The sequence below is a fragment of the Vulpes vulpes genome, chromosome 2, assembly GCF_048418805.1.
Source record: "Vulpes vulpes isolate BD-2025 chromosome 2, VulVul3, whole genome shotgun sequence".
In the NCBI taxonomy this organism is placed as follows: Eukaryota; Metazoa; Chordata; class Mammalia; order Carnivora; family Canidae; genus Vulpes; species Vulpes vulpes.
The window spans coordinates 17,876,143-17,903,117 of NC_132781.1; the positions used below are offsets into that span (position 1 = coordinate 17,876,143).

Consider the following 26,975-nt stretch of genomic DNA (forward strand, 5'->3'; position numbering starts at 1 on the left):
ACAGGAGAGAAAATTGCAAGTGCTAGGAGTCCAGCTCCACAGGCTGCTCTGGGTGGCACCCACTACAGACTGGAGGGTGGCCCTCTTCCAGAGGAGGATCCAGGCAGCAGGGGGACGGAATCAAACAGTGGGAGGGAAATCTGGCCAGAAATAGTCCAGGAGGCTGCACCCCCACGCCCCCCCCCCACGCCCCACCTCACACCACCATCCTCACCCTCCTGCTCACACCTCCAGGAGACAGCCAGGTGTGGCCCAGGGCGGGGGGCGGGGGTGGCGTCTGCGCTCCCTGGGCGCTGGCCCGGCCCAGAGGGGACAGGAAGCGGGACACCGGGGATTGTCTCTAGCAGCCAGAGCCCAGCCTCGGCCCGGGAGGAAGTTCTGCCCGGCGCTCTCTGCTGGTGCCTCCCTCGCTGTATTGTTGAGCAGGAAACCGGGTGCGCGGGAGCTGGGCGGTGGAGGAGGGAGCGCGGACGCCGAAACCACGCGTGCCTGCTGGGGATGAGTGGAGGCGAAGCCAGTGAGCGGACACCCCGAGGGGCCGGGGCCGGGGCCGGGCGGGGGGGGGGGCGCTGAGCCGGGGGCGAGGGGCGGGGGTGCGGTGCTGCAGGTGGCGGGTTCTCTCTCGCCGGCTCCCCTTCCCCGGGCGCTGGGGCGGGAGCTGGGGGACCCGCGAGCAGGGCCGCGCGGCTCGGATCCCCCCGCTAGGAGCGGAGATGAAAAGGGCTGCCCTCCGTCCGGGGACAGGACGGGCCCAGGTGCAGGCCCCCCGCGCCGACCCAGGCTTGTCGCCGCTGTGGCTCTCGTCCCCAGGCCAGTGGACCCAAAGCACCTCCTGGGGACGGGTCAGTCCTGGAGTTTCAGGGAACCTCCCCGCTCCCCCGAGTTGGGGAAGGAGCCAAGTCCCGGGTCCCCTCCCCACCCAGCCGGAACCCGTCCCCCCTCTGGTGGGCATCCCTGCCTTGGGAACTCTGCCCTGGGTCTTTCCAGGCCCGGCCAAGCTGTGCCAGGAAAGGGCCTGGGGAGGGCTGAGGTGGGTCCGAAGCGAGTAGTGCCAGCAATCGGGCTGGAGAGGGCTGGCGGTTGGTAGTTGGTGATTCGGGGTGCAAATGGCCTCGCCCCTAAGGGGACGCCTGGAAAGGACCATCCGGGGTGGAGCAGCCCCGGAGCAGCGCACCCAGGGGACACAGAGGCTGGAGGCCAACAAATCCCGCGGCGGGGGCGTTGGTGGAGGGCGCAGGGTGGGAGTCTACCCACCTTGGGCTCTGCTTGCCAGCCGGCAGCACACCTTCAGTCGCAGCCCTGCCAGCTGCCGCCCCTCCCTCCTGCCTTCTCTTGCCCTGGGCCCCTCCCAATGTCTCCACTGGCCCTGACACTCCTTCAGGCTCCTCCTCGCCCCTCCCAGATACACCTGCCTCGGGAATTGGGGGCAGCCCTCCTGAGCCTCCCTCTGCCTCTTTGCTCCCCTTGGCAGCTCCTGCTCCCCGAGGTTTCCCCACCCAGCCCTCAGAAGCCCCGCCCAAGGAGATGGGGGCCTAACCTGCACCCCTTGCTGGCTGCGAAGGTCTGTCTAGCCCATGGGCCTGCAGAGACCTGCCCTGCCAAGGTGAGCGTGTGCCAGGGGTCCCGGAGAAGGCGACGAGAAGGGGTATCCTCCCAGGGTTTCTTGGCTTTGCTCCAGGCAGCTTACTGACTGCGCCTCCAGGGCCCACTGTGCACCCCTTTCCCCATGGAGGAGAGCTTGAGAAAGTAGGGAAGGGGCACTAGGAGCCTCTGCCCCGACCCCTGCGGGCCAGACCCTGTTCCTTGGGTTCCTCAGCCTCAGCAAGCCACAGGGGCTCCTACCTGCTGCCCCCGGGAGACCTTTATTGGGCAGGAGATGTGGTCAGTGTAAAGATCTGGAGGGAGCAGCCACGGAAGAAGTCACTCATTCATCTTGTTGATGGTGAGACCTGGGCAGCTTTACAGTTAGGCTCTGACCAAGGCTGCCCCACCCAGAGCCAAGCTAAGCTGGCATGCAGAGGGGTGGGCTGGGGCCATCATCCAGGACAGCTTTGGGGAGGACACCGCCTGGGTAGTGCATTGTCTAGGGGCCGCTCTCGTGGGGCAACGTGGGGCAACGTGGAGATCACAGGGCAGGTGGGCAGGCCCTCCAGCCTCCCTCGGGAGGTTGGAGGTGGGATCTGGAGTCGGGGGCGGTGCGGGCCGCTCTGGGCGGGCCAGGCTCCGGGTTCACGTTCGCCGCAGAGCCACTGGGGAAGAAAAGAGAAACCAAGAGAACCGGTTCCCCGGCCTTGGCAGTCCTGGTCCCTCATGCCAAGGCCCTTGGTCTAGGAGAAGCAGGGACACTCCCGGGGTAGAGCAGCGCCGGGGCAGCTCCTATAGCCCCGCGCCTCAACTCTGACCCCGAGGGCCCGGGCCGGGGGCGCAGGATCCTGGAGGGAAGAGGCTCTGTGGACCCGGATTTCCTGAGCGCTGGTGGCGTCGGGGCGGGGCGGGAGCGGGGCGGGCGGGGCGGGGCGGGGGCGGGCGCGGAAGGAATGAGCTCTTTTTCCCACTTCACAGACAGGGAAACTGAGGTTCAGGCAACTTTTTGGCAAGCGTGGTGTCGACTTATCGCCGCCAGTCAACCCCATCTCTCTGAGTCAAGGCTTCCTTGGCTGCAAAGTTGGACCAGTATTACCCACAAGCTCCCCACCGGGGGATTGAATGGAGGCTCAAATCTTATCAGCAATGCCGCAGAATCAGTGTTGTCATAATTACATCAGCGACTGTGGGCATGGGAACCTTCGAGATTATTTGATCCGAGTGCCCCGTTTTGGAGATACCAAGGCCCTAAGGCACAGGAGGAACGCAGCTTCGGGACCCAACCAGGTCTTTTGTCCCCCTAGCGCGGCGCGCCTCCCGGCTGGGTGGCCCTGACCTCCGCGCCCCTCCTCCTCGTGCCCACAGGGAGACACCGCGGCCGCGATGGCGGCGGACGTCGAGGGGGACGTGTACGTGCTGGTGGAGCATCCCTTCGAGTACACCGGCAAGGACGGGCGGCGCGTCGCCATCCAGCCCAACGAGCGCTACCGGCTGCTGCGCCGGAGCACGGAGCACTGGTGGCACGTCCGGCGCGAGCCCGGCGGCCGCCCCTTCTACCTGCCGGCGCAGTACGTGCGCGAGCTGCCCGCGCTCGGGGACCCCGCCGCCTCCTCGCCGCCGCCCGCGCTCCGCCCGGGCCCCGCAGCCCCCGAACCGCTCGCCTACGACTACCGCTTCGTGAGCGCGCCGGCGCCCGCGGGCCCCGACGGCACGCCCGCCAAGCCCCGGGGCCGCGTGAGCTCCCTGTGCGGCCCCGCGCGGCGCGGCGCCCCGACCCAGCACGGCAGCCCGGGGCCCGGCCTGCCCACCTGCCTGGACACGCGGCCCGCGGCGCCCGTGCGGCCCGCGCAGTCCCTGGACGACCTGGCGCGCGCCGCCGTCGCGCCCCCTGCCGGCCTCCTGGGAAGCGCGGGCAGCTTCAAGGCCTGCAGCGTGGCGGGCTCCTGGCTGTGCCCGCGCCCCCTGGCGCGCAGCGACTCGGAGAACGTCTACGAGGCCATCCTGGACGTGCGCGGCCCGGCGCGGGAGGAGCGCCCGCAGCAGGGACGGGGCGCCCGGGACCGAGGAGGCGGGCGGGGGGCTGCGCCCGGGCTCCAGGAGCCCCGCCCCGCTCCGCTGAGCGTCCGCCGGCTCTGGACGAGCTGCCTCACGCGGAGCCTCACGTTCCTCAACCACGAAACGAGAGGGTGCAGGCTCCCAATCACATGTGCAATTCCGAAATGCCGAAGCTCCCCGGAGCGCGAGTGTTTTCCGTAACTCAGTTGGCGGCAAAGTGGGACTTGAGCCCGGGTGAAGCCGTTGGTGGCTTTATTTATTTATTACACTTAGTTTCCCTGCAGAAATGCAGATGACCCACCCCGTGCTGGCAGGTGCGCGCCACCTCACCTGCCTAACAGCCGCACCATTCCCAGAGGCGTCGGGATCCTGGGCCGGCAGGATCCCTCCGCCTCACCTGTCTCATAGACGCTTGGGGATCAGATGAGATAATGGATGTGAAAGTCAGGGATCCGCTTCCCTTTCGGCTTCTTCCAACATTTCAGTTCCCCCTCTAGACACACGCACGCGCACGCACGCGCACGCACACCAATTTTTTGTTTCAGGGACAGGTCCAGTTACAGCGAGGGTTGGTATTTTTTGCTGTTTTTTGTTTTGTTTTCTTTTCTTTCGTTTCAGAATCCGGTTGTGTTGATTTGGGTAACCGAAAATAGAGCACGTTTTTAAAACGCTCTTACATCCTCAGAATCCTTTCCATGGCCCTGACATCTTGAGCTTTAGGCACTTGCGGCAGGGGAAGGGGGGGGGGTGGAGACGTGGAGGGAGGATGCACAAACATCTTTTTGACATCTGCCACCAGCTGGGTAATTATGGGAGATTCACTTCCTCTCTCAGGGTCTCAGTTTGTCCCTTGGCCCAAAGACGGGTGGAAAGGGTGAATGGATGACCCCCAAACCTTGTATCTCTGGTTTCTTTCTTTGTCCTTGATGTACTTGATGTCAGCGTGGTTGCCTGGCACATGCCAGGACTGAGTCTGGGATGCCCCGCGGAAGGAGGGACCGTCCCGGTCTGGGACTTCCTGGGTCTTCCCACCACCAGGTCTGGTTACAGTGCAAAGAGCTCAGGATTTGAAGCTAGAGAGACTCGAATTTGACCCCGCTGGGTGACCTGCCAGCTGCTGAGGAATCCCTTAATTGCCCCAGCCCGTGTCCTCCTGTGTAATGGGTTAGTGTTGTGAGCCTTCAAGAGGTGAGGCCTGGAAGCGCTTGGCACGTAGTAGGCCCTGCACAGAGGCTGACCCGGGTCGCATTTAGCATCCCCTTCTGCGCCACCTTCGCTTTGATTTCTGCAGTGAGCAGCCCGCCCCCCTGTGGCCATGGCGGGGAACAGCATTCTGCGGGTGAGGACGCGGACCCAGATTCCGCCCGGAAGGAACGGGGGCGGGGACTGGGGGATCCTGCGCCCGGCGGCCCTGGGGGCCAGGTGGCCAGCTTCTGCGGGGCAGATGGCTGGATGCCAGCGCTCCTTACCCCGGCGCCCCTCCGTTCCCAGGCAGGCCCTCGGAGGCGCATTCCGGGGCCTTTCCATATTCTCTTTCTCCTTCTGCAGGAGCAGTTACCGGGGAGTGAGGGGGTGGGGGACACACGTGATGGTGGGGTGGTGCTCGCGGCGGGAGGAACTGGGGCGTCCGCGGAGAGACCTGGGTATTGGTAGAGACGCTCAGCCTGCTCCCCCTTCTGGCCCTAATTCCCCGTGCGATCTCAGCAAGAGGCTTGGTATCTCTGTTCCTGTTTCCCCTGTGACCCTGCTTTATTCCAGTGTCATGTGTGGGTCTCCCTGACCCCCTGTCCCCTACAAACTCCAGGGGTGGGGAGTTGGTTCTCTCCTGGGAAGGATCCCCAGTCTGCTCTTAGTTATTGAAGGCAGCCTTCTTTTTTTTTCTTTAAACTTATTTATTTATTTATTCATGAGAGACACACACAGAGAGAGGCAGAGACCCAGGCAGAGGGAGAAGCAGGCTCCAGGCAGGGAGCCCGATGCAGGACTGGATCCCGGATCTCCAGGATCATGACCTGGGCGGAAGGCAGGTGCTCAACCGCTGAGCCACCCAGGCGTCCCGAAGGCAGAATTTAGAGAAGGGAATTTCCTGAAAGGTGAGCCTCCCTGTTTCCTTCTTAGAGGAGGCAGGAGAGGCAGCACCTACCCTTCCCCTTCATTCCCTCATTGACTAAGCATGAACTGGCCTCCCACCTGCCTGCCAAGCATCTGATGAGGCACAGCGCCAGCCCTGGAGAGCTACCATCTGAGTCAGGAGCCTGGCAAGAGGGCAGATGCCTCAGACCAGCGAGGCACAGGCCATGTGGGATAGAAGGACACCCAGCGTGCCGTGGTGCCTAGGCATGGGTGCAGGTGTGAGATGTGGCACCCTTGAGGCCTTGCAGCTCCACTCCCATCCTGTGCTGCTGGGGCTCTTGTGGGGAATGGGCAGTGCCTGGCCAGGCAGGGCCTCATGGACTCTCACCAGCAATGTGGACTTAATCCTGCAGCTGCTGGAAGATTCTCAGCAGAGAAGAGAGGGGGTTCAGAAAAGACCCCCGTGGCTGGGACTTTGAGAATAGCAGAGGACGGACCTCCATGGTCTCCCAGGCACACAGTGATGACAGGACATTTGGGAAGTCGATTCCCTGGAACCTAGTGGCCGACGGGCTGAGGAAGGTGGGAGAGAAGTCGGGATGAGTCGCAGTCTCCCAGTCGCACACCCAGCAGACAGTGGTCTGTTTATTCGGTGGCGCCAGGTCCAGACAGCAGCTGGAGAGCGGGCCTGCTGCCCAGGAGAAGGCCTGCAGCATGTGGCGGTGGAGCCGTGGGTGGGCAGAGTGCGTGGACGTGGGGCCGGGAACACCTGAGACAGTCAGGGCCCACCACTTTCGGGTAACAGACAGAGGGAGGGAAGAGAAGCCCCAGAGGAAGGAATAGGCAACAAGGAGGAAGAACAGGAGAGTGCCTGTCCAGACACCGAGAAACGTCCAGAAGAAAGGACAAGTGAGATAAAGGCCATTAAACATGTATCGGGAAACGGTGACTGCGAGGTCAGCAGCCACCTTATCAGGAGCTGCTCAAGGGGTTACTGAGGGCTCAAGGCAGGGGCCAGAGGGATGAGGTAAGGACACCGGCTGAGCACAGACAACCCAGGAGCTTGGCAGGGAAGGGAGAGATGCTTTGTGGCCAGAGGCAGGGGGAGGTCAAGGGGGGAGGCTCCCCAAATCTAAGAGAATGGTCAGGAGCCAGAAGAGTGGGAGGCTGAGGATGGTGAAGAGGTGGTTGGGGAGACGGGATGCAGGGAGAGAGGCCAACAGGGTGGGGATGGGGTGCCCCGGGCAGAGAGGGAGGGACCCATTTCCTCTGAGGGGAGGGGCAATGATGTGAGGGTAGAGGTGACATAGGGTCAGGGTTGGGTCATTGGGGATGGTCGACCAATGGACAAGGGGAGAGGGTGGCAATGGGGGTAGGAATCAGCAGAGGCAGGGACCCACCCCAGAGGAGAGAAGCCTCTGCGCTGTGTGGCATTTTATAGCCTCCTCATTCACCCTCCACTCAACTAACATGTAATGAGCACCTGCTGTGTGCTGGTCAGCGTGCTGGACCCTGGGGACGCAAAGCATGTTACACCTGACACGATCCTGTCCCAAAGGGGCTCATGGTCCCATGGGCTCTCACTCAAAGGTTCATCCCCGCAGCAGCTCGGAAGGCAGTCTCAGCTGGGTGGCCACAGCCTTGGCCAGCCTGTTCCCCTCAGCAGGGACAGGACAATCGGAAGGCAAACAAGTATTCACTTTCCAAGCACCCTGCGTGTCCCCAGGGGTGGGCACCGGCCACAGGGAAGGAGGCAGGAATTCCCAGCCCCCGTCCACCAGCCAGCACCCAGCTACCCAGGGCGCAGTAGGAGAAGCTGTCCCAGGAGAGGGCAGAGGCACACCTTCTGGAGCACTCTGCCCCCACCCCCTCTAAGGGAGGAGGAGGGGCCTCTGAGACTCCTCCCCCGTGGTTGCAGTGGGGTGGGGGGGGACCTGCTGACTTGGGGATTTCAGGGTGTGGTCACCATCCCTACCCCAGGGTCTCTGAGGTGGAAAGGCCCAGGCCGGCCCTCTGGACGGGAGCCCGCCCCTGCTGCCCAGACATTGGCCACAGGGAGGAAAGAGGCGCAGCCAGAGTCCTCCGCAGCTTCCTATGCAGCCAGCCCAGGAGGCGCCTCACCTGAGTAGGCAGCTGGACTAGAAGGAGCCTCGGGGGCCCTGGTTCCCTGTCCTGTGCTGAGAACTGTGAGTGACCCCTCAACTCCAAATGGGGCCCGGGGAAGGCGGGGTCGTGCCCTGGCAGCTCTCCCACTCTCCTCCTTCCCTGACCTCCACCTGGTCTTTTCCTGCACCCATGCTGAAACTCCCCTGCCAGGTGCCTGGCGGGCAGGCACCTCACCCTCCTCTCTGGATACCAGGCCTGGCACCCACCCCTTGGGACAGACTCCAAGAGCCGCCTCAGGCAGCAGTGATTAAGGCAAAGGAACTGGCCTTAGACAATCCACCTGGATCCCCCTTTGGGACCAGCCAGGGGGCCCTCTAGGAGGAGCAGGGAGCTGAGGCCAAGGAGGGGGGGCAGTGAGTGCCCTTGTCTGTATGCCCTCCTCCCAGCAACTGTCTTACCTCCCCCCCCACCCACCTGGGAGAACAGCAGCCCTGGGCTGGCCCAGCTGGTTTCTTCACACCTGGCCTGACCTTTCCCTCCCCATGACTCACCTGCAGCCCCAGGCTGACCCTAGAGCCTCACTGCCCAGCCTAAGGCCTGACCCAAGAAAGAGCAGCTTCTTGGGTAGCCCCCTCCTAACCCAGCCCACATTCCTGGCCACCAATAGTCCTCCCCACCCACAGCTCCCAGGGCAGAAAGGAGCAACTTCCCAGGCCCCTGGCAGCCCCCATGGCTCTGTGGGGTCCCCTGGGTGATCTCCCCTGAACTTGAGCCTTATGATTCACCTCTCAGTCCCCAACCCCCTGAGACGGGTCCACCTGCCTCCCCACTTCCTTCCTGAGCACCAGGGGCCGGCTTCTCACTCAATCTGTTGTCTCTGCCTTTCCTGGAGCTGTCTGTGTCCAGTAGTGGGGAGGGCCAGGCCCACCTGATGCAGACATGGTCAGGGTTCCAGACTAGAAGGTCAGGGGACAGTTGAGGTTGATTGGCTTTGAGGGAAATGGTGCTGCCAGGGACTGGGTCTGAGGGACATAGGGGTCCTTGCTCAAGTGCAGGAGGTTCTCTTGCCAAATTGAGGAAGGATTGTGGTGTTGAGGGGACTTCCAGTGCAGCTGCTTAGGCACAGCAGGGCCTGAAGGACCCTTCTGCCTAGCCCAGGCCCTGGGCTCCTATGGGTCTTCCGAGTGGAGGTCCACCGTGAGGCATTGGGTGAGCAGGGCAGGGGTCCCTCTCAGGGCTTCCATGTCTGTCCTGGGGGCTGAGCCAACTTGGCCTAGGAGAGGAAGCCAGAGGAACCAAGAAAGGTGCCAGAGGGGGGCCTTCCTGCCTCTGCTGCAGGCGACTGGAGTGCTCCTGGAATCTTCTCAACTTGTAAATTACTATCCCCCCCCCCCATAAAAATAGCTTAAGGAGGGGCTCTGGGGAGGCTCCCTCAGGTAAGCATCTGCCTTTGGCTCAGATCAGGATCCTAGTGTCCTGGGATCAAGCCCCGCATGGAGAACTCTACCTCTGCCCCTATCCCCACTCGTGCTCTATCTCTCTGTCTCAAATAAGTAAATAAAATCTTGTTTAAAAAAAATAGATTAATGACATTGCAAATATTTGGCGAATGGGAGCAATCTCACTCTAATGACTATTAGCGGGAATCCCTGGGTAGCTCAGCGCTTTAGCGCCTGCCTTCGGCCTAGGGCGTGATCCTGGAGTCCTGGGATCAAGTCCCAGGTCAGGCTCCCTACATGGAACCTGCTTCTCCCTCTGCCTGTGTCTCTGCCTCTCTCTCTCTCTCTCTCTCTCTCTCTCTCTGTCTTAGATGAATAAATAAATAAAATCTTTAAAAAAATAATAATGACTATTAGCATTTTGGCTTCTTTTCATCCATTCTGCTTTACTCTGTGTGGGAGAGTTTTCACAGACCCCGGGGCATCCCGGTACACTGACAATGGCACTGCGATTTTTCACCTACTGTGTCATGGATTCAGTACATGGCAGGTGCCACTGAGAAACAAGGCATGGTCCCTGCCATCAGGTAGTTTCTGTCCCAGAAGAGAGATGGGCTAGCAGACCCACAGTTAGGATCTGGTGTGGCAGGGGTGCCTGCAGGATGCCGTGGGAGTGCGCTGGAGGAGCTGTCCCCATAGTCCCCAGAATCCCGCCAGTCGCTAGAGAGAAACTTAGGATTGCCTCCTGGCCAAGGAAGGGGGACAGCAGCTGAATCCGAGAGGTTCCTACCATTCAGCCTCCTCCCTGAAAGCCTCTGGACCTACCTGGTGCTTTGTTAGGGGCAGACTTTTTTTCTCATCAACGGTAATTTGGGCTTTTCACGTTTTCCACTCCTTCTTGTTCACTTTGGCCATTTTGCCTTTTTCCTAGGAAAGTATTCATTTTTCCTAGATTTGCAAAATCTCCATTTTTAAATTTATCTATGGATTCCTTCGTGACCGAAGAAATAAATGGTTTTTCTAAGTTTTTCATAGTGGAAAAATCGTATATTTTCCATCTAAGGGACATAAGGTCTGGTATATATCAAGCCAAGCTGATCGAGGACATTATTTCCTTTGTTTCCTTTGTAGACTTCGTTTTGTTTTTGTCTTTTACTCCAGTTCCAATAGAGGTTTATTACATCTCTCGCTCAGATTTTCTTTGTAAAGTTCTTGTACTTTTAGCAGGTTTTGCTTTGCTGCTTTTTTTTTTGTTTTAAGGATTTATTTATTTTTTCATGAGAGACACAGGCAGAGGGAAAAGCAGGCTCCCTGCGGGGAGCCTGAGGCAGGACTGAATCCCTCAATCCCAGGACCCCGGGATCACGCCCTGAGCCAAGGCAGATGCTCAACCACTGAGCCACCCAGGCATCTCAGGTTTTGCTTTTTATATTTAACTACAACTTTGTTGGCAGTGCACACAGATTTTGACTGTCCTGGCATCACAGAGTGTGCCTTTGTCTCATCCCCTGGTGTCCCTCTTTACCCGGTGGGTGGTTTCAACCTGAATCTCCATCTTGCTGTTACAAGCAGGGACACTCTTCTCTTTTATTGGGTTTTATTTTTTGCACTTGCTGGTATCTCTCAGTATCCTTTTATATTCAACATTATCATGTTTTTAAGTCTATTTCATATATATATCCTACCACTGAATTTGGAAACGCAAACTGACTGTCTTTTTGATGGGATAATGCACTCTTTTCAGAATCTTTAACGGGTTTCCTTTCCCCCTTCTATCAGGTTGCTCCTGATTGTCCTGTTCCTCTGCTGTCCTGCTACCCCTTGCATTTCATTCGTGGCTTCTGCTTTTCCCCGCGGCTCCTGATCAAACATCCCCTCTAGGATGTGCAGAAGGGAGGGATGCTTTTTCTCAACACTCCTCCCCCTGGAACTCATAAAACCCCGTCAGTCTCCGGATAGCCGTGGGTCTTTTTTCAGCTTAGAGAAATCTCTTTGTTGCATGAGTATTGGGGTCTTTGCCTTTTTCTTTCATTTGCACGTTAGCTCTCTTGACTAGCGTCTCCAGCTTTGTAGCTTTGCCCCCTCTATGTCTTGTCTCTGCGTAAATCTGTTCTGAGATATTTCTCCTGCTTTCTTTTCTCTTCCAGGCCACAAATTTGAGTCTGGAGAGGGACTGTCCTCACCTTCAATGAGTAGTACATGATATATTTGAAATTCTAAAGTAGTAGTCTTTTTTTTTCTTTTGTGTCTTACTTGAATCTCCTGAGAATTACCTTTTGTTGTTGTTCCAGTAGTCCCTGTGTTTTCCAGCCCCTCTATCTTGCTAATAGCAAGATTTTTTTAAAAATTAGATAATGTACTTTCACGGTTTTTAAAAATCAAAGCAATAGGATGCCTGGGTGGCTCAGTGATTGAGCGTCTGCCTTTGGCTCAGGTAGTGATCCTGGGATCCTGTGGTACAGTCCCACATCAGGCTCCTCGAAGGAAGCCTGCTTCTCCCTCTGCCTGTGTCTTCCTCTCTCTGTGTGTCTCTCATGAATACATAAATGACATCTTTTTTAAGATTTTATTTATGTATTCATGAGAGACACACAGAAAGAGAGGCAGAGACACAGGCAGAGGGAGAAGCAGACTCCATGCAGGGAGCTCGAAGTGGGACTCGATCTCGGGTCTCCAAGATCACACCCTGGGCTGAAGGCGGCACTAAACCGCTGAGCCACCCGGGCTGCCCTGAAATCTTTAAAACATAAAATAAAAATAAAAGCAATATTAAAAAGTATATAGTAAAAATTCCCCCACACACACCTGCTTCTGTGCCCTGTTCTCTCCATCAGCTCATAAGTCACCACTTTCATTAATTCTTTCTCGATTCTGCCAGAGTTTCTTTATGCAAACACAAACCTGTATGAAAACACATTTGATTACTTGCTTTTCTGTCTCTCTTCCGTAAAGGTAACATGCAGTACACACAACACCACATCTTGCTTCTTCTTTGCCTTTTGTTTTAACAATATATCTTGGAGACTGTGCATAGAGAGTTTCAGTCTCCTTCCTTAGAGCTACATGCTTTTCACTGTAAGGATGTATCAGAATTTCTTCAACCAGTCCGCTGGTGATGGGCCCTTGAATCGTTTCCCATCTTTTGCTATTATGCACAATCCTATAATAGATAATCTTTCACCCCACGTGCAGATAAATCAAGGATAAATCCCAGAAGTAGGATTGCTGGGTGGAAGGATAAACGATGGATATTTGTTAAATTTTGCCAAATTGCTGTCCCTTTCCTGGGGGCTTATACCAATTTACATTCCCACCAACACAAATGTGAGTGTCTGATCCCCCACAGCCTTGCCAACCAAGTGTCAACAAGATGTCGTTTCCTGCTGATCCAATAGTAAAATATATGGTCTTAAGATGGCTTGAATTTGCATTTCTCTTTTCAGTGAGAGTGAGCATCTTCTCATAGATTTAAGGACCGTTTGTTTTCCTTTTTCTGTTAACAACCTGTTCAGAGCCAGTGCTCATTTTTCCATTGACTTATTGGTCTTTTACTTACTGGTTATTAGGAGGTTCTGCCACACGAAGGAAAACAGCCCTCTATCTCTTACAGGAGTTGTAATGTAAGTATCTCTTCTGACTTTGCTCATGTTATTTTCTGGCCACGCAAATTACTTAAGATGCATTTATGTGGTCAAAGGTATGGCTTTTAGAGTTTGAGTCTGCTTTTTTGTTTGTTTGGTTTGGTTTTGTGTTAAGATTTTATTTATTTATTCATGAGAAACACACAGAGAGAGGCAAAGACAGGCAGAGGGAGAAGCAGGCTCCCTGCAGGGAGAGCCCGATACAGGACTCAGTCCCAGGACCCCGGGATCACTGCCTGAGCCAAAGGCAGACGCCCAACCACTGAGCCACCCAGGTGCCCTTCTGCCTCTTTTATTTTTAATATACAATTTTGCTTATGTTTTTCTCTTTAAGTATTTTTATGGTTTCGCTTTTTATGTCTGAATCTTTGATCGATTTGGGGGTATATCCGAGTGGACAGAGTAAGATGTCAACCCGCATTCAATTATTTTTCTGGATGGCCATCCAGCTATCCTGCCACCTTTTACTGACAAACTCCTCTTCCCACCCGGATTGGTGATTGGTCTTTAGCACGTCCTGACCCTGCTGTATTAGGGTCTTGCAGCCCGGGTAGATTTGGTTGTTCTCTGCTCCACCTCTCTCCAGCCACTGTCCTGTCAGGGGAGTGGGGTTCATGTGTCTGCTCACTGGGGCTGGGATGAGCTGTTGAAGTATCCCCACTAGGCGGGGCCCTAGAGCAGAGGAATGGGGGTCTCTTCTAAGACACCATCAAGAATTCTCCCTGCCTGCTGCCTCCTTGACATCCCCAGCCTGTTGGGCAGAGAGTGCTGAGCCCACCTGTTTGACTCCCTGTCAGCCCCTAGGGGTCACCCTGCTTTCCTCCTAGGGTCCTATGGTGGCCTGGTCTGCCCCGGGGTCTCCTGGGTTCCAGCTTCTATCTCAGGCCATCTACTCATGCCAGCCAGCCCTGCCCAGCAGCTGGCACAGCCCCTTCCTAGAGGGTAACGTCCGGGAGAAGAGAAGAAGCAGGACATGTTTAAGCTTCCATGTTTCCAGAATTCCTAGCGCCAGAGCTGCGTCATAAAGGAGAGAAATTACTACCAGGGGTAGGGGAGAGCTGGAAGGGATAAGAAACAGTGAACACCTTGGAGTAGTAACCATGAGAATGCAGAAGAGTAAACAAGTTCAAGGGAGGTTTTTTTTCTCTTTTTATTATGAAATTTTTTTTTTAAAGATTTTATAATTTATTCATGAGAGACACACAGAGAGACACACACACAGAGAGAGGCAGAGGGAGAAGCAAGCTCCCAATAGGGAGCCTGATGCGGGACTCGATCCCAGGATCCCAGGATCATGACCTGAGCCAAAGGCAAGTACTCAACCACTGAACCACCCAGGTGTCCCTATTATGAAGACTTTCAAACATACAAAGAAGTGAAAAGAATATTATAATGAATATAATTATACCTATTACTTAGATTTAACACTTCTTGCTGGTCAACTTTGTTCTCTCTCTCACTCTCTTTTTTTTTTTTTTTTTGCTGAGAAATAATAAATTCCAGACTTTATCCTATCTCATCCCTAAAAAACTCAGCCTGTATGTCTTTTTTTAATAAGATTCTATTTATTTATTTATTTATTTATTTATTTATTTATTTATTTAATTGAGAGATGTTGAGTGAGTGAGAGAGAAAACATGAGCAAGGGGAAAGAGGCAGAAGGAGAAGTAGGCTCCCCGCTGAGCAGGGAGCCCTATGTGGGCCGGGGATTCCAGGATCATGAACTGGGCCAAAGGCAGACGCTTAACCAACTGAGCTTCCCAGGTGCCCCAGCCTGTATGTCTTAAAAATGTTTTTTTCGATAATCACAATACTGTACCCATTATTATATCTAACAAAATTAATATTAGTTCCTTCATATCAGCTAAGATGCAGGCCATAGTCAAATGTCCCTCATTGTCCTAAAACAAATCTCTCATAGTCAGTTTGTTTGAACCAGAATCAGCTCAAGGACCATGCATCTCATTTGTCTCTTAAATCTCTCTTGCTGGTTCCCTCCCTCTTCTCCTGCCTGGACAGGGACCAGAGTGGTTGCCCCATAGGATATCTATTCTAGATTTGACTTTCTGCTTCCTTGTGGTGGGGTTCCCATGTTCCCCTAGCCCCTGTGTTACCTGGGGACTGATAGGTCCAAAAGGCTTAGGCTGGTCCCCAGGCTCGGGGACTCTAGGTCTCTGCTTGAACAACCGAGATGCGGCACCTGGATTGTTCAGTGGTTGAGCGGCTGCCTTTTGTTCGGGTCATGATCCCAGAGTGCTGGGATCAAGTCCCACACTGGGCTCCCTGCAGGGAGCCTGCTTCTCCCTCTGTCTGTGTCTCTGCCTCTCTCTCTGTCTCTCGTGAATAAATAAAATCTTAAAAATAAAAAAAAAGAAAAGAAAAAAACAAAAACAAGATGATGCCAATATGGGAAGGAGGAGGGGAGGAAGGTGAACTTGGTTTTTGGGATATGCAGCTTGTAGGGTGTACCAAGGACCCCCAGGACTCCACTCAGGTTTTTGCTCCTGGAGATGGTCTTGCAGGTAGTTAAGCTACCAGATCCGGCTGGGCTTCCCCGGGACAGGAGAGTGAGAAGCAAATGGGAGACCCAATATCAAGGAGTTAAGCGGAGGAAGAGGAGCATGGCTCACCAGCCCAGGAGGCACCAGAGGGGGAGGAGGGAGAGGCCTGTAAGGACTAAGTCCTGGAGGAGAGTCAGACCCTCCAAGGACCACAGCTGTCATCAAAGGAGTTATAGGACCCCTGGGCAGTGGGCTGGACATCAGAAGCAGGTCGGCAGACACACACACACACACCTTCAACAGGTGGGCTCCGGAAATGAGGCAGGATGAGCTGGCTCCAGGAGCACACATATTCTTTTTAAGATGGAGAGACCTGGAATTTGCTGCCATGCCAAAGGGCCAGCAGCCATCAAGGGGGAGGGTTAGTTAGAGGTTTGTGGAGAGGCAGCTTCTGAGCAAGAGGCAGTGGGATCCTCAGGGACCCATATTGGGTAGGGGGCCTTGGCATTTGGGGGCAAGCTCAGCCTCTGGTGGGGATGGCCGAGGGCCTCTGGATCAAGGTGCCACCAGTGGGCCTCTGTTCTCTGGCCCTCTCAGGAGCTGGCTGAGCGGAGCTTTGGAGCAGGACATCTCTCAGACTTTGGGGACTCCTCTCTGCTTTCCTCTTCCCTTTGCCAAGGCCATCGCCTGCCTGGGAGGGGCTGCAGGGGGACTCTGAGAGATGGTGATCAGCGCAGGGGGAGAGGCAGGCCTGCCACCTGCTTGTGGGCAAGGGAGGGCTGTGGGGCTGGGCAGCTGGGTGTGGTGAGAGCCAGAGCCCCTCTTGCCCCAGAGGTAGGAGACCACTTCCCCTTTCCTACTGTTGTCCCCCGTGTCTCTGTTGTGATTGGGATCTGGGCCCCGAGAGCTGTTGGTGCCTAGTCAGGGCCCCATTGATGGGCTGTCACTGGGTGTTGCCTGGACCTCCAGGAGTCGTAGGCAGGGTGGCAGGCCCTGCTCTAACCTGCATGAGCTTCCCCTGGAAGGCTAGAGGGCACAGAGGGACTGGCCCTGCCTGGCTTCCAGTCTGATCCTGGCTTTATCCTAGCACTGGAGGGGCTCTACAGGGAGAAAGTTCTAGAGTTTGAAGGGGCCTCAGGGCCACTGCGTGTGGTCCAGCTCCCACCACAGGGCTGTAGCATCACTGACAGGGGGTTGGACTTTGCCTGCTCACGTCCAGTGAAAGCCCCTTCCTACCTCCTGAAGCAGCCTGTGTCTCTGGGGCAGCCCCTCCCAGGGGCCCTGCCCTGCCCCCATTTGGCCTCTGGTCTGCAGCCTGGAGCCCCACAGTGCGATTCTGCATCTTCTCTTCCTCTGACAGCCCCCTCATGCTGAGAGCCTAAACATCCAGCTCCTAGGTCTCACCTCTGTACCCACTAGGGCTACTTTGTGTGAGATCCCCATCACCCTGCCAGCGTGGGACTCCCCATGGACTCACAGCCAAGACCAGCAGCCTGCAGGTGGAAATCACCGCTCCATAGAGCCTGGCTCCTTCCTCAGCTCATCTATGCCCCACATGACCTCCCAGCCCCTGTCCCAAGGAGGGGAGGGCGCCTGCCTCAGGAGGTCCAGCTGGGGCAGGTGGGAGATGTGTCTGGTCACCCACCTTCCTCTGTCCACTGCCTCCATCCTGGTCTCCCAAAGAGACTCCTATGCTGAACCCCCACTCCCAGGAAGTCCTTGTCCAAAGCTAACTTGAGTCTCCTGTGGTGTCAGGTGTGTTTGTTTGTTGTTTGCTGCTGAAATGTGGCTTGGAATTGGCTTTTGTACTCAAGCAATAAGTACTTTTGGTGGATTGGCTGTGTGCTTCAGGGCACTGGGCCAGCAGCTAGAGGTCAACTGGGGTCAAGTACATCTTCCTGGGTCCACCTCTCAAAAAAAAAAAACCCTGCCTTTGGGTCAGATGAGGTAGGCAGATGAGAGGACAACTCAAGGCGGAATGCTGCCGGGCCCGAACAGAGGGATGGACAGCATGTCAGTGCGCCAGACGTCTCTCCTGAGGGAGAAGGCCTCTCCGGAGGCTTGGAGCAGAGCACCAGCAGAGGAGCAGGATTTGGGTAGGCAGGTATGAGAGCAGAGAGTTCCAGGCTGAAGGACCCACTGGAGCAAAGGTGCAGAGATAGGAAGGTGGCTTTGTGTTTGGGGGAGGGTCCATGGGCCGGTGTGGGTGGAATATGGGATGGCTGCGGTGGACAGAGAGAAAGGAGAAGTGGGGTGGGGGGTTCCTGTCTCAGCCACACAAGCGCTTGCGGGGTGAGGGAGAGGAGTGAGGATCTGGTGTATCCAGCTCCTCCTGTTCCCTCCATGCCTGGGACCTGCCCCTGATGATCTAAAACTGTACCACTGCTTTTCTGACACTTTGTCTCCTGCCAGCGGTAACGACCACGGACAAGGTGCTGTGCTGTGCATTTCACTTCTCACCCTGCTCATCTCCCTCCCTGCTCCCTGACCATTGACACAGGCTGCCCAGTAGGGATGTGGGTTCCTTTGTTCACTGCTGCATTCCCCAGTGCCTAGAACAGTGCGTGCACCGGAAGGTGAATCTTTGTGGGACAAAAGAATGTGTTTTCAGGTGCCTTCCTAAGGCCCAGGGAGATGCCACCTTGACATGACCGGCTTCCCCTCCTGGGAAGTTTACAGCTTAGTGAAGGCATCACAGGCAGTTCTGTGATTAAAAAAGGCAGGGCGGGGGGGGGGGGGGTGCTGATTGTACAAAATTTTGAGAAAAGTTAAAAGAATAAATAAATAAATAAATAAATACCCCATCCCTATAACTATACTGCCCGGAGGAGATAACTATCTCTGTTAGCATTTTGGAGGGTTTCTAAAAACACAGATTTGAAACTATATACTTGCTCCCCATGTCGAAGTCTGCATTTCCCTCGTAGCATTAGATCATCCTAGAAACAGTATTAATCTTCTGGTGCTCTTCTGCTGCCTGGGGTTTAAGAGTGTCGTTATCTATCCCTCTGGCCAGCTGAGGGTGCTAGGCGGTGGTGGGCACGTGGGCAGGAATCTCAGGAAAGGTCTTGAACCTGACACCTGAGCTGAGTCCTGAAGAAGGAACTGGAGTGGGCCAGGTGAAAAAAGGGGTGGGGATGGGCCTAGGCAGACTCTGAAGGAGCCAGGCCCATAAAAGATATACAGCAGGGAGGGTGGAGCCTCCAGCAGCCCCAGGCTCCTAGAGCATAAAGTTCAAGGCAGGGGGCCAGGAATGGCAGGAAATAAAGAAGACAGACAGGTGACAGGCCCTTCCGGTGCCCTGTTAAAGGCATAGACTTTGCCCCGCAGGCCGCAGGGAGCAGTGCGGTGTTGAGCATGACCAGAGTATGTTGTGTGCGGCCGCACCCTCCAGCCCACCTCGCTTTCCTTTGGAGGGCACGAGGGGCTCATCTTTCCTAGCTCCTCCTTCCTTCCTCCCATCTGGCTTGCCTCTCTCCCTTCTCTGCAGTTGATCCCGAGGTCTGCAGAACCCACATTCAGGAAGTTTCAGTCCCAGATCAGAGGTGGTACTGATTGCAGTCCCAGAGAGTTCAGGGACAGGAAGGAAGGAGGGGTGGGGGCTGTAGAGTGCAGCAGGGCCCTGCCCCTCTGTGACCTGAATGGGGAGGAAAAGGGGGAATGGGGCCCATTTCTCTATTCCTGCCCAACCTCTGATTGGCCCCCTGGAGTGCACAGTGAGTGCGCAGCTGGGAGAACTCCAGATATCGGTATTTTATTATTGCTAATAAATAATGTAAGTGCCCTACGCATCTGGGACATTTCATATTTGACGATGCCCCTTCAGGAATATTTCCTCATTCTCTCTTCACTACAATTTCCGGAGCGGGCAGGGCAGACATTGTGCAGCGGCGGAACTGAAGCAGGGGGTACTCCAACTTGCCGAAGGTCGCCCAGGTGGGAAGTGGCCGGGTCGGGACTGGGTGACCCCGGAGCTGCCCTGACGGTCACGCCTCCTTCCTCCTCCCACAGGTGGACGACCCCCCGGAGCCCGTGTACGAGAACGTCGAGAGGCAGCCCCTGCCCCCTTCACCCGGCACCGCCTCGGTCCCCCGCCCCCCCGCATGGGAGACGCACACGGACGCGGGCAGCGGGCGCCCCTACTATTACAACCCAGACACGGGCGTGACCACCTGGGAGTCGCCCTTCGAGGCCTCTGAGGGCGCCGCCAGCCCAGCCACCTCTCGGGCCTCGGTGGGCAGCCGCGAGAGCCTCGAGACAGACTGGGGCCAGTATTGGGATGAGGAGAGCCGCAGGGTGTTCTTCTACAACCCGCTGACGGGCGAGGCCGTCTGGGAGGACGAGCCGGAGGACGCGCTGGAGGACGAGCCCGAGGACGAGCTGGAGGACATGCAGCCAGGCCTGAGCCCACTGGACCCCGGGGACCGGAGGGTGAGGGGGCGGGGCCTGGCCGGGTGGGCGGGGTGACAGGCCTCAGCCCCGCCTCCTGCCCCCGCCCCGGGAATGAGGGAGGGGGCGGGGCCTATCCAGGGGGCGGGGTGACTGAGGCCTCAGCCCCGCCTCCCGCCCCCGGGAATGAGGGAGAGGGCGGGGCCTAGCCAGGGGGCGGGGTGACTGAGGCCTCAGCCCCGCCTCCTAACCCGCCCACGGGAAAGACTGAGAGGGGCGGGGCCTGGCCGGGGGGAGGCGGGGTGACTGAGGCCTCAGCCCCGCTTCCCGCCCCCGCCCCGGGAATGAGGGAGAGGGGCGGGGCCTAGCCAGGAGGCGGGGTGACTGAGGCCTCAGCCCCGCCTCCCGCCCCCGGGAATGAGGGAGGGGGCGGGGCCTATCCAGGGGCGGGGTGACTGAGGCCTCAGGCCCCGCCTCCTGCACCCCACAGTCCCCTGGACTGCTAATGCGGGGCGTGGCCTGGTATGAAAGGGCGGGGCCCAGGGTCCCTACTGGCTAGGAGAGCCTCTGACTCCCTCTCCTGCTCCTTGCAGCCCCCCACCCCTGAAACGGACTACCCCGAGTCGCTGACCAGTTACCCCGAGGAGGACTATTCCCCCGTGGGCTCTTTGAGTGAGCCTCGGCCCACCTCTCCGTTGGCCGCGCCCCCCGGCTGGTCTTGCCACGTGAGCCCCGAGGGCCAGACACTCTACACCAACCACTACACCCAAGAGCAGGTATGGGCAGCGGGCAGATGTGCCCGGACAGACCCCCGGTCGCTCCTCCACCTCGTCCTCACTAGTAGTTCCCCTTAACACCATAAACCGCAGCTCCTGGGCCAGTAGCCTGCACCTGACCCTCCAAACTCCTTGGGGCTGAATTGGGCTCTGGTACAGGGAAACTTTGCCTGCCTCCCATGAGGTGGGCTGAGAGCCCTGACCATCCTTCTTCCCACAGTGGGTGCGGTTGGAGGACCAACATGGGAAGCCCTACTTCTACAACCCAGAAGACACCTCAGTTCAGTGGGAGCTGCCCCAGGTAACCAGCTGGGATAGGGAGAGCCTTGGGGAGAGAGGAGGGGATTATATATGACGTCGTCTCTCTCCTCAGGTTCCTGTCCCTGCCCCTCGAAGCATCTGCAAATCCAACCAGGACAGTGAGACCCCAGCCCAGGCCAGCCCCCCTGAGGAGAAGGTAAGGGAAGGAGCTCGTAGGCCCTGGCAGGACCCCCACAGAAGACACAGGGGCTTCCTGAAGGTTGTGGGGGCCGGGACAGACTTGGGCATGTCTCCCCCACAGGCCCCAGCGACTAGCCTGGACCTGGGTCTGGGTCATCCCCCACCCCCCAGGAATGGGTGAGGTGGGAACTGGGAGAAAATCTCTCCTCCTGGGCTGAGAACTGGCACCCCACCTGCACCAGCGGCAAGGAGGGTTCAGTGGTGACTCAGGCCCAGCCTGTAAGGAGTTGCTGGCTGTGGAGGAGACTAGCCTCTGCCCCCTTGTGGCCCAGCCCCTTAACTGCCTCCTCTTTCCCCTTGGCTTTCTAAGATCAAGACTCTGGACAAGGCCGGTGTGCTTCATCGCACCAAGACGGTGGACAAGGGGAAATGGCTCCGGTAAGAGGCGGCTGCACCCAGACCACGGCAGAGTGGGCCTTAACGATGACATTTACCGAGCGCCTCCCGGCTCTTGTTAATCCTTATAGCAACTTGCTAAGAAGTCCCATGAGGACACTGAGGCACCTAGAGATAGTAACTTGCCCAGGGTCCCTTGGCTACCAAGTGTTAGAATTGGGAGTCCAGCCCTCACCGTTGGATGGCCCAAGTTGAGCTGTGTTCTTAAGCTCTGTGCCCTGCTCCTGGGGGTGGAAGGGGCCTCAGCTCAGGGCCAAATGCAAGCCCAGCCACCCCCCACTTCCCCACCTCCACCTAGGAAGAAGCACTGGAGTGCCTCCTGGACGGTGCTGGAGGGTGGCGTCCTGACATTCTTCAAGGACTCGAAGGCCTCAGTTGCAGGCGGCCTGGTAAGGCCCATGCTCCCAGGATAGGGACACTGCCTGCCCCCCATCTCCACCCTCATCTGCTACTGACTCGTGCAGCTCTTTACTTGATCTGACTTGTGAGAGGCTAGGTCTGCGATAGTGGATCATGAGTGCCAAGGGAGCCCGGCCTTGGCAGGGGGTGATGACAGTGGATTCAGCCCATGACAAGCACCTCCAGCCACCCTGGGCATGGGGAGCAGTCCTTGAGAAATGGCCACTCCAGCCTGGGAGGCAGGCAGACTGGGGACTGGGGCCCCCGCTCCCCGGGATGAGGGCTGTGCCTTTCCCTTTTCCTCTCCTGGATGGGCAGGCAGCAAAGGACCTGTGAAACCAGGACCGCTGGGTTCCAGGAACCCTTGGGTGCCCCTTCCCCATTCTGGCCCTTGAGCCAAGGGAGCCTGGTGGACTGGAGGCAGGGGCTGTGGCAGGCTTGTCTGAACTGAGGGCTCCCTGTAACTGTGCTCCCCCCAACGCTTCTCTCACAGAGGCAGCCTCCCAAGCTCTCTACCCCTGAGTACACAGTGGAGTTGAGGGGGGCCTCTCTCTCCTGGGCCCCCAAAGAGAAATCTAGCAGGAAGAATGTGCTGGAGGTGAGTGGTGGGGGTTGGAGGAGAGGGGGCTTACTGGTAGCTTGAGATCCTCACTAGGCAAGCCCCAAGAAGGGGAACCTGGGGAAAGCAGGACTGGAATTCTCAAGACTCAAAGCCAAAGTTGTGCCCACATTGGGGATCTGTCCACAGTGTTTCTGGCATCATGGATTCTGCAGTTCCATCTCCAGGAACCCAGTTTCAATCACCAGAAGATGACCAACAATCCAGGGATGAAGGGGGCAAGACTACAAAAAATGGGAGGTGTTTTGAGTCTGTCACCATATCTGCGAGTTCTTTCCTTGTGGCCTATGGGATGTGGGTCTTGTTAGCGAGGCATTTGTTGCCTTTATACTGTCTTCTTCTACTTATATTTGTTGTAATTTATATTGTTTAACCTGTATAAAATCTGTTTTCTTTTTAGGTATGGTTGAGGTAGGGGATCTAACATTTTCCCCCTACAGAAAGATCCAGTTACTTTAAAGTCTTTTATTGAATGGTTCATTCTTTCTTAACAGATCTAAAATACTATTCTTTTTTTTTTTTTGTAAGATTTTATTTATTCATGAGACACACACACACAGAGGCAGAGACATAGGCAGAGAGAAAAGCAGGCTCGTCTCAGGGAGCCCAATGTGGGACTTGATCCCCAGACCCGGGTTCACCCTGTGAGTCAAAGGCAGATGCTCTACCACTCAGCCACCCAGGCATCTCTAAAATACTTTTCTTATCTGGACTCTAATCGGTCCAGTTTCCTTTCCCATATCACACTATATACTTAATTCCAATTGCTTTATAATAACCTATTTTGATGTCTGGTAGAGTTAAGCTCCTGCTCTTTGACCTCCTTTTTCATACATTTCATAGCTAGACTTGCATATCCCTTTACCATATGTCAGCTGGCCAGTTTTTACTAAAAAAAAAAAAACTATATTGGGATTTCAATAGGATTGCATTGAGTTTGAGGAGAATTGACATCTTTGCAATATTCTAGGACCATCGTATCATCATGACTTCATTTCTTAAAGTCCTTCAGAAGAGTTTTAATATTTTCATCTAAAAGGTCTTCCCCATTCTTTGCTGTAAGTTTATTCCTAGGTACTTTATGCCTTTTATTGATATTTTTAAATCTTTTTTTTTCAAGATTTTATTTATTTATTAATGAGACACAGAGATAGAGAGGCAGAGACACAGGCAGAGGGAGAAGCAGGCTCCATGCAGGGAGCCCGAAGTGGGAGTCGATCCCAGGATCCAGGATCACACCCTGGGCTGAAGGCAGGCGCTAAACCATCGAGCCACCGAGGTGTCCTTCCTTTTATTGATATTATAAATGGAACTATTCTTCCATTTGTTAATTAGTTATTTGTGGAACATGAAGAAAGCTACTGCATTTTGTATGTTGAGCTCTTGATTTTGTGTCTAGCCATCTTACTGAATTCTCACAGCACTTCCAGTAAAATTTATTTTTCTATTTTTTTAAGATTTTATTTATTCATGAGAGACACAGAGAGAGAAGCAGAGACACAGGCAGAGGGAGAAGCAGGGCCCATTCAGGGACCCTGATGTGGGGACTCGATCCCAGGACCCTGAGATCATGCCCTGAGCCAGAGGCAGGCGCTCAACTGCTGAGCCACCCAGGCATCCCACTTCCATTAAACTTCAGTTGATTCTCTTGGGCCTTTTAGGTTGTCCATAAATTCATATGCAAATATGTTTTGTTTCCTCCTTTCCAATACTTAATTTTTCCTATTGCATTGAGATGCCTGAAATCTTTAAAAGAAGCTTTTTCCGATTGCATTGATTAGGACCTCTTCAACATGATGAATAGTAACAGGGATAATAGGCATTCTACTCTTGTCCTTGAGTTTAAAACAATGTTGCTACTTACGTTTCTGGTAGATACTTTTCTTTTCCTACTTCTAAGAATTTTATTAGGAATTACCTGTTGGATGTCATCTAAAACAGTCAATAAAATGTATTGCCAGCTGCACACAAGATCCCAAGTTGGGATTATGGAAGAGTCAAAGGACTAGTAAACAAATAGAACTCCTGCCCTCAAAAAAGGCTGAATAAGACTTAAATACAAAGGAATGAATACAGATTTGGAGGCATGGTCATTGAGATGGGTACCTGTGATATGTTTCCTTCCAAAACAGATTTATTCTCATAGAGCAGCACCAGTGGAAGACGAAGAAGGAGGCTCAAGGTAAATTGGCAATTATTAAAGCAGAATTTCAGAACTATATTTTAGAACTCCTATTTCACTCCCCTTGTTTTACACCCAGGAAACTACCAAAGGCAGAAAGAATATTGATTTGGTCTAATGCTTTGCCTGGATCCAGCCAAATTAGCTTCCCAGACAAATCTGAGTTAGAATGGAACTGACACAGAGCATCTACTGTCACTACTCCTTTAAAGAAAAAGGATGGAGGAGGATCCTCCTCCTAGTTTTTGATCCACCACTCTCCATTCCCTTTGTCCAGACTCCAGAGACTGTTAACTGGGAGAGGCCTTAGGTAATAGTTTGTCTCTTCCTTTTATAGTAAGGAAATGGAGAAGAAAGGGAAGGTAAATTGCCCCATGGGCATACTGCTACTGAGTGTCAAAGATGGTTCCTTTCCAGAGGGGCACGTCTCCTCTGATTATGCTGTTCTTGGGCTGTGAGCTACATTTTATGTCACAACTCAGTACATACATACTGTCAAGACATAAGCAGGTTTTTAAAAATATTTTTTAATTTCTTCATGAGAGACGCAGAGAGAGAAGCAGAGAGATAGAGGGAAAAGCAGGCTCCTCTCATGGAGCCTAGTGTGGAGTCAATCCCACGCACACCCTGAGCCAAAGGCATTACTCAACTGCTGAGCCACCTGGGCGACCCAACATCAGCAGTTTCTAAGACAAACTTACTATACACTCTGATTTTTTGTATGTTGTTTGTATTCAAAAATAATATTTTATGTTTTACTGCTGGCTGTGACCTGGCTGATTTCACGACTCACTCACTCATTAGCCACAGCCTGCAGTGAGAAAGTCAGTGAGTTAGGTAACTTTGTTGGGTGGACTCATGCATTTATTTGGTGTGAATCAACTTGTAGGATAAAGCAGCTAGGAAAATAGAAACACCTCTCTCTCCTCCTCCCCAGCAAATGATGCCTATGAGACAAAGTCCAAAGGGGACCAAAGTAAACTGCTTCTGGAGAGAGTAAGGTGCTTCTGTGTTATACTTGCACAGTTTGTTCACTGCACGAGGGCACTTGGCCAAGGGCCCAGGTGAGCAGGATGAAAATCTTGCTTATACTCAATGCCAACCCACATTTAACAAAGGCCTCTCCAGAGAAATTGTCGGGCCATTTTGGACAGACATGGGAAAATTCTGGAAGTCTAGCATGCATGGGATTATTTTCAGGATCCCAGGTCTGGAGTGATTTTGCTTCCTGTGATTATGGACTGAGATGTCCTAATAGGACCAGAGATTCACATTGTGATAGGCATGGGAAATGGCATGAATCACTAATTGTCTGCATATGTGTTTCCTCCAAGGCTCTTCTTTAATTCTCTACTGCATAAGAGATGCTCAATCGAATGTGAGAGTCAGGGAAATCGGAGGAAGATAAAGTCCCGTGGCTGGAGAGAGCAGGGGAAATGCAGAATAAACAATGTCCTCTGTTTATTAGGAGGGCTTTTTCTGGAGAAGGCGGCCACTTTGGCTTCAGGACATGTACAGACCTCTCAATGCCACACGGAAGAAAAACATGGCACAGAAGCTACAGGAAAGGGATTCTTCTGATGAGGATGAGGTTTTCAACAAGGGATCAGGGTACCTGATTGGGGACAATTTATACTTCTTTTCTAAAATGAGTTAATTATGAAAAGTTTAATTGTTCCTTTAAGGAGTTAAAGGCATTCTTCTTCTTTTTTGCAGAGAGAAAGGTGATGCCCCAGCAGAGAAGCCTCAGGCTGCAGATTCAGCTGCTGAAGACCTGGGTGAGGAGAGCAACAGTGAACTACACACTGTCATGGTCCTCAAGTGACCTTGTCCTGCCTCAGGCTGTCTATAAAGCTTATTTTCTTTTTCTTTTTATTAATAAATTATTTTTTATTGGTGTTCAATTTGCCAACATATAGAATAACACCCAGTGCTCATCCCATCAAGTGCCCCCATCAGTGCCCGTCACCCAGTCGCCCCCACACCTCGGCCCCGTCCCCTTCCACCACCCTTTTTTCATTTCCCAGAGTTAGGAGTCTCTTATGTTCTGTCTCCCTTCTGATATTTCCCACTCATTTTTTCTCCTTTCCCCTTTATTCCCTTTCACTATTTTTTGTATTCCCCAAATGAATGAGACCATATAATGTTTGTGCTTTCCGATTGACTTATTTCGCTCCCCATAATACCCTCCAGTTCCATCCATGTCGAAGCAAATGGTGGGTATTTGACGTTTCTAATGGCTGAGTAATATTCCATTGTATACATAGACCACATCTTCTTTATCCATTCAAATTTTGATGGACAAGGTTCCTTC

General features: G+C 54.6%; 1 protein-coding gene across 1 annotated transcript; it reads left to right on the top strand.

The window, feature by feature from the left end:
• Nucleotides 1-318: 318 nt before the first annotated feature.
• LOC112912687 (rho GTPase-activating protein 27-like) lies at nt 319-26,800 on the top strand. The gene is made up of 14 exons (XM_072746970.1): nt 319-517; nt 1,472-1,603; nt 2,563-3,620; nt 14,016-14,022; nt 19,411-19,830; nt 20,382-20,564; nt 20,785-20,865; nt 20,938-21,021; nt 21,376-21,443; nt 21,760-21,850; nt 22,354-22,458; nt 24,612-24,661; nt 26,130-26,272; nt 26,378-26,800. The coding sequence occupies exons 3-14, from the start codon at nt 2,968-2,970 to the stop codon at nt 26,578-26,580; spliced, it is 2,088 nt and encodes a 695-aa protein (XP_072603071.1). The 5' UTR covers nt 319-517; nt 1,472-1,603; nt 2,563-2,967; the 3' UTR covers nt 26,581-26,800.
• Nucleotides 26,801-26,975: the final 175 nt, after the last annotated feature.

What these genes read in the sequence shown, in the direction of transcription:
- LOC112912687 (XM_072746970.1), top strand. Translation starts at nt 2,968, where the DNA reads ATGGCGGCGGACGTCGAGGGGGACGTGTACGTGCTGGTGGAGCATCCC. An exon ending in ACCACTACACCCAAGAGCAG is followed by an intron (nt 20,565 to 20,784) that starts GTATGGGCAGCG and finishes TTCTTCCCACAG; the next exon opens with TGGGTGCGGTTGGAGGACCA. An exon ending in GACGAAGAAGGAGGCTCAAG is followed by an intron (nt 24,662 to 26,129) that starts GTAAATTGGCAA and finishes TCTGTTTATTAG; the next exon opens with GAGGGCTTTTTCTGGAGAAG.